The 6,710-nt window shown below is 38.2% G+C and overlaps 1 protein-coding gene across 1 annotated transcript; it reads right to left on the reverse strand.

Moving 5' to 3' along the window:
- Positions 1-178: 178 nt before the first annotated feature.
- On the reverse strand, positions 179-682 carry LOC101307939 (gibberellin 20 oxidase 1-like). Its single transcript, XM_004308430.1, has one exon. It carries the CDS (start codon positions 680-682, stop codon positions 179-181), a length of 504 nt encoding a protein of 167 aa, XP_004308478.1.
- Positions 683-6,710: the final 6,028 nt, after the last annotated feature.

Genomic DNA, 6,710 nt, shown 5'->3' on the forward strand with positions numbered 1-6,710 from the left:
AAAAAAAAAAAAACACAAACTTACAACACGAAGAGCCAACTGTGGGCCAAAAAGACGTAAGCAACGAAGCAAACAACAAAACCCAACAACAAACAGGCCCAAAGGCAACCATCCCAATGCGCGCGGGTGCTTATTGTCTTCAATTCAGTAGTACAAATGCATCTTCAATGAGGCATATTCAAAGACCACAGAATTCCTTAATAGAAGCTCTGGACGTTTGACCGACTCGTGAAGCAAGATATTCATGATTATTCAGTGGCTTATATTTCAAAGGGTGTTCCTCATCAATCAATTCCTTGGGCACAGTTATGATCCCATTGTGAAATGTAAAGAGCAGAACTGAGTATCTTACTGCATCTTCGCTCTTCTTCACTCTATGCAGACAAGCTTGTATTCTATCATTGCTCCATACCTGAAAGGCGTCTCCAGTCATGAATATAAAAGAGTTAGGGGAGGCATCAAAGCCAATCCATTGATCACCGTGCTTTGTTTTGACCTCTAAGCCATTCACATGGTTTTGATAAATAATCGTATTGAGGTCCATGTCTGTGTGCTCTGGAATACCCACGTGAGATTTCTCCTCCTCAGCTGCATTGTATTTTTGGAGTCGAAGAACATTATCAGCGGATCCAATATGAGACTCCCAGTGGTACTTCTCTACACCATAGTGCTCAAATATCATTCTTGTCACAGTCTGTTCTAGCCCCTTTGCCAGATTGGTAAATGAATTTACAGTCTCGCTAACAAATTAAGCCAACAACAAACTCTATACATTAATAATAGAAAAATTATTAATTTGTTACAAACGAGGGTTGTCAGAGACACAATCCCACAAAAATTATACTTTAGAAATGAAATAAAATAAAAGAGAAATTTTATTAACACATCTCCAAACGCTAGATACACATCATTTTTTTATATAAATTATTTAAAACTTTGTGGGTACGTAAAATTACCAAAAGAGATATTCATATCAAAAGTAAAGAAATCTAATTGAAATAAAATATTCCGCTTAAGAGTTTTCTTATCCTCTTCGAGAATAACGTGTGTGAAGATACCAAACTCTAATCAGAAATAGTTAGCGACGTTTATCATTAACAACTATAGTTTCAAGCAAAAACTAAAAACAACGTAATGAATTATAGTAGTATATATTTCTGAAACCCTAAGCAAGGTATGACTTCTCTATCTTTGATTAAGTTTGATCTACTACAAAATTTAGATTTTAGGGTTTGTTGTTTGATTAGATAGTACAATTTGAAGTTGGAAATTTAGATTTTACTGTGAGAAAAGATGAAACCTTCTGAGAAAAATCTCACTAATGTGTATTTTTTTTTTTTTTTTTTTATAATTGAGGAGCAGATCTAGAAAAATATCTGTATTTAATGAATGAGTTGTGTATTTAGTGAATAAGTTGTGTATTTTAAATGAGGGTATTGTAAAAAGTTTGGGTATGTGTATGCACTACCAGAAGAAAGGTTTTAGCCACGAAAAAAAAACCAGGCCGACGAACCATTTTTTCGTTGGCTAAAGTAGACTTTAGCCGATGAAATTTTCCTTCGTCGGCTATAGTTAACTTTAGCCGACGACTTTAAACATTCTTTAGCCGACGAAATTAAAATTTCGTCAGCTAAAGTGTTTTATATTCGCAGATCTGGACAGCAGCTCCTCTAGGGAAAAAAAAACGGGAGAAAAAGTTTGGGTGTTGTTGAAATCTGTCCATAATTAGTTTGTGGAGCTATATATAGGTACGTACATGTGTATATATGTTGATTTTAAGTTTTATTTGAGTTGATCGATTTTGAGTGTGATTGAATTGATAGATTTTGAGTACGTTGGATGTATATATATGTTGATCGATTTGGTTGATGATTTGATAATATATATGATCATGAAGTTGTTGTTAATAAGTAGTAGATATATATATGTTAATTAATTTATAATATTGTGTTGATGGTATGAAGTTGTTGATGATATGAGTTGATGATGTTGATATATATATATATATATATGTTGATCGATTTGGTTGATGATTTGATAATATATATATATATGAAGTTGTACATATGTTCATAAGTAGTAGATATATATATATATATGTTAATTAATTTATATTATTGTGTTGATGGTATGAAGTTGTTGATAATGATTTTGTGATGATGTTGATATATATAATATTGTTATGTAATTATTAATTAAGTATATCTATATATATATATGTTAATTAATTTGTTATCAATTAGTTGTAGTACGTAGAATATATATAAATGAATTGAGATTTTATTTATGGCATAGAATTTAATTAATAATTAGCTAACGTTATACATATATATTTTGTTATATTTTCAGGATATGGATAAGAGTTGGATTTCGTTTCCAAAATGGGACAAAAGATATGATAAAGGAATTATGAGTTTTCTGGAATATGCGCTGACTAATGCTAACGGAAATACAATTTTCTATTGCCCGTGCACGAAATGTTAGTGTCGCAGCGATATGCATTGATTTGCGATTGACAAAGTAGCACTTGAGGAGTAACGGGTTTTAGGAGAAGTACACATGTTGGTTATATCACGGTGAAACATCATCAGGGGGTCCGCATGATCATTGCCAATTTTCTGAGACGGGCAGTACTAGTACATCCAACGATCCAACAACGGCCTTCATCAACGACATGTTCCCTTATGAGAGCGGTGTATGCGCTCAAGGACAGTATATGCCTGACCCGGTGCAGCCCTTCCCTAGAGTTGTCAACACTACTGGTATAGACAAGTACAACAAACTGCTTGCTTTTCAATAGACCCATGTGTACCCCGGTTGTCAGAAGACCGTTCTTGAAAGTGTGATGGACGTAATGAAGATTAAAGTTGAGACAAAATCGACCGTGAAGGCTGTTGATGATTATCTATAGTACACTGTTTCGATGTTGCCCCACGGTCATCGTATTCCTACCACTCATCATAAGGTCCGATGTATCCTTAAAGATCTTGGGCTTTCCTACATCAAAATCCATGCATGTAGATATGACTGTCTTCTCTTCTGGGGTAAAGATCCAGAAGGGAATGACCTTGGTGGGCTTGACGCATGTCTGGTATGTCACACTGACAGGTATAAGCTGACTCCTACAGGCAATAGGAAACCTGTGAAGGTACTTCGGTATTTCCCGTTGAGGGATAGGCTGGAGCGGTTGTACATGTCTTCACACACGGCCGATGCTATAAGATGGCACGCTGATAGGGAATTGCATGACGAAGATACCCTTATACACCCTGCTGACGGGGAGGCTTGGAAGCATATAGACATGAAGTTTCCTCATTTTACGTCAGAGGTGCGAAATGTGAGGCTCGGGCTCTCATCCAATGAGTTCAACCATTTTGGCAACATGAGTCTTCAATACAGTGTATGGCCGGTGATTTTGATACCGTACAACTTTCCTCCATGGATGTGCATGAAGAAGGAATACAATATGTTGAGTTTGTTGATTCCGGGAACCGGTTATCCATGGAAATGTCTCGATGTGTATTTGAGACCTTTGATTGAAGAGCTTAAGTTTTTGTGGGACATTGGTCATCCCACTTATGACAAGTACATGCACGAGATGTTCCAGATGCATGTCATGGTTATTGGTACCATCAGTGATTTTCTTGCCCGTGGGATGTTGTCGGGCAACGTTGTTAGGGGATACAAGACTTGTCCAGAGTGCCTTAGCGATGAGGGGAGCAGCAGTCATTGCAACAAGATATGCAAATTGAGTCACCGTACTCTCCTTCCATATGATCACGAATGACGGTTCGATGCATAGGCATTTGATGGGACCGTAGAAATCGGTGTGCCTCCTAGAAGATGGACGGGGGAAGAAATTTTAGCAGTGCTTAATGAGTACAATTTTGGGCAGCTCAGCAATCATCCCAATATTATGGCGACAATACCTGAAAAACCCGACAGGTACAAATTCTGGACACATAAGAGTATATTCTGGGGACTCCCATACTAGAGTAAGTTGTTGATCAGGCACTACCTAGATGTGATGCACATAGAAAAGAATGTTTACGATAGTGTGGTGGGCACAGTGCTGAACTTGGAGAGGAAGACGAAAAACGGTCATAAGGCACGCATTGATCTAAAAAAAAATGCAAATAAGAAGACATCTGTGATTGAAAGAAGGGAAGAAAAAAATGCCTCAAGCTCCTTACACCGTGAAGCCTGACCAGAAGAACGTAATTTTCAGGTTGATGAGTTGTGTGAAGTATCCTTCAGGATAGCCCGGTGTGTGAACTTCCGGGACAATAAGATGTACAGGTTGAAGAGTCATGACTGTCATATCCTGGTACAACGTCTCTTCCCTGTTTTCATTCGACCGTTCCTTCCCCGTCTGGTGGTGGAGCCGTTAGTAGCGTTGGCAAGATTCTTCCAGAAGTTATGCACAAGGGAAGTGAAAAAATCTAACCTCCGGGAAATACAAGAGGACATCATTTATATCATGTTCCCTGTTTTCATTCGACCGTTCCTTCCCCGTCTGGTGGTGGAGCCGTTAGTAGCGTTGGCAAGATTCTTCCAGAAGTTATGCACACGGGAAGTGAAAAAATCTAACCTCCGGGAAATGCAAGAGGACATCATTTATATCATGTGTAAATTTGAGAGGATATTTCCTTCAAATTTTTTTGACATCATGCCTCACCTAATGATCCATCTTCCCGAGCAATTGTTGCTTACCGGTCCAGTACACTACACTTGGATGTATCGCATGGAAATGTACGTTTTTTACACCTGAATTCCTCAATATACATGTTCAATAATCATAACACTTTGCAACTTGATTTATAGGCAACTTGGAGACTATAAATATTATGTGGCTAATAAATCCGCGCCTGAAGGATGTATAGCTGAAGCATATATTACGCACGAGTGCGTCACCTACATGAAGTTGTATTTAGGAGCGTTGAAGGAAACTCCGCAAACCATACCGGTAGATGTACCGAAGTTCAATCTTTCCATACTCTCCAGTGATGTTGAAGTTTATAGAATTTTGCCAAACTCCTACAAGTTGCAACCGCATGAGCTAGTCATTGCCCATCGGTGGGTATTGATTAACTGTCGAGAAGTTAAATACTGGAAAGACATCCATCTACATTGTCCAGACATTCAAGGTGATCTCGAGTACCACAACAGGGAGTTCGCACATTATTTTGGCGGCTGGGTACGTAATTCAATATTTCTGTACGTGTTTATGTTTATTGCATAATTATCCATATTTACAGTTGAATGGTTGGTTGCATATGAACCATATTCAATTTGATGGTCACCCAAATTGGTCGCACGAACTAAGACTTCTAGCGATGAAGCCGATAATGTCAAGAGTTTATCCGATGTGCAAGGTGAATGGCGTGCAATTTATATATAAACAGAGAGACAGCAGACGGAGAACACAGAATTCTAGGGTGATGGCGCATGGTGGGTGGAATAGAGTTGACTATTACGGTGTTCTCCATTCAGTGGTGGAACTCGTTTATGGGCAAGGCATAACAGTGCACCTCTTCAAGTGTAGATGGTTTGACACTAGGCCGCAGAGCATGAAGACCGATCAGTACGGAATATTATCGGTGAACACTGCTACGAGTTCTTACGAAGATGACCCGTTTGTTTTTGCCACATCGGTAAAACAAGTGTTTTATCTTGATGACCTTGCTAAGGGTGACGAGTGGAAAGTAGTCAATCGTGTGCACCCTCGAAACATTTACCAAGCGGCTACACTTGGAGAGGCCGAAGACAAGGAAGAAGATGTTGCGTATCAAGAGCCCAACGCAATAGGTATTCCTAACTCCTCTACCGTTCGCCTTAATAATTTTAAAGCGGGTCGTTCGGTGCGAATTCATGATGAAGAGCCAAGGCTTATTGATGTTGATCCAAATCAAGAAACAGACGAAGACTCTGGCGATGAGGAAAGACATATATTACCAGAAATTAATTCTGACACCGAAGAAGACTCATCGGATGATTCCGATTACGAGCCTTAGTTTTAATTTAGAGGACGTAATCCATTAATTTTTATAACTAATAACTTTTTCCTTTATAGTTTACATATGTTGAATTCATATTTCAGCTATTTTATATGAATTTAGTGATATATGATGAACAAGAAGTTAGTATGGTTTACTAATACCTTATGTTTTTTAATGTATTTTTTTCCTTTAGCAGACGAAATACACCATAATTCGTCGGTTAAAACCATCTTAGCCGACGAATACTTAGCCGACGAATGATAGTGTATTTCGTCGGCTAAAACCATCTTAGCCGACGAATTATACTATGTTTCATCGGCTAACATGGTTTTAGCCGACGAATAACCTAATATTTCGTCTGCTTTAGTTATTTTTTAATTTTTTAATTACATACTATAGCCGACGAATACGTTAGGGTATTCGTCGGCTGAACCCTAAATTTTTTCTATTACATACTATAGCCCTATCTTCGGTGGTTATTTTTCTTAAAATTTTTAGACGACTTCTTGCGTCTCATCGGTTTGAAAATATTTTCAGTTGGAGGTCCGGCCAAAATACGTAATTTAGATGGTCGAACGACCTTTTCCGTGCGTTTAGGGGTTTGACTTACGGGATTGACCGTCCGGATCGAGCCCTTAACCTTGTCGGATCAAGTTGAATTTTTGCCCATACATATATTTTGTCATGATGGTCAGATCTGACGGTCGGATT

Source organism: Fragaria vesca, linkage group LG7, assembly GCF_000184155.1.
Source record: "Fragaria vesca subsp. vesca linkage group LG7, FraVesHawaii_1.0, whole genome shotgun sequence".
In the NCBI taxonomy this organism is placed as follows: domain Eukaryota; kingdom Viridiplantae; phylum Streptophyta; class Magnoliopsida; order Rosales; family Rosaceae; genus Fragaria; species Fragaria vesca.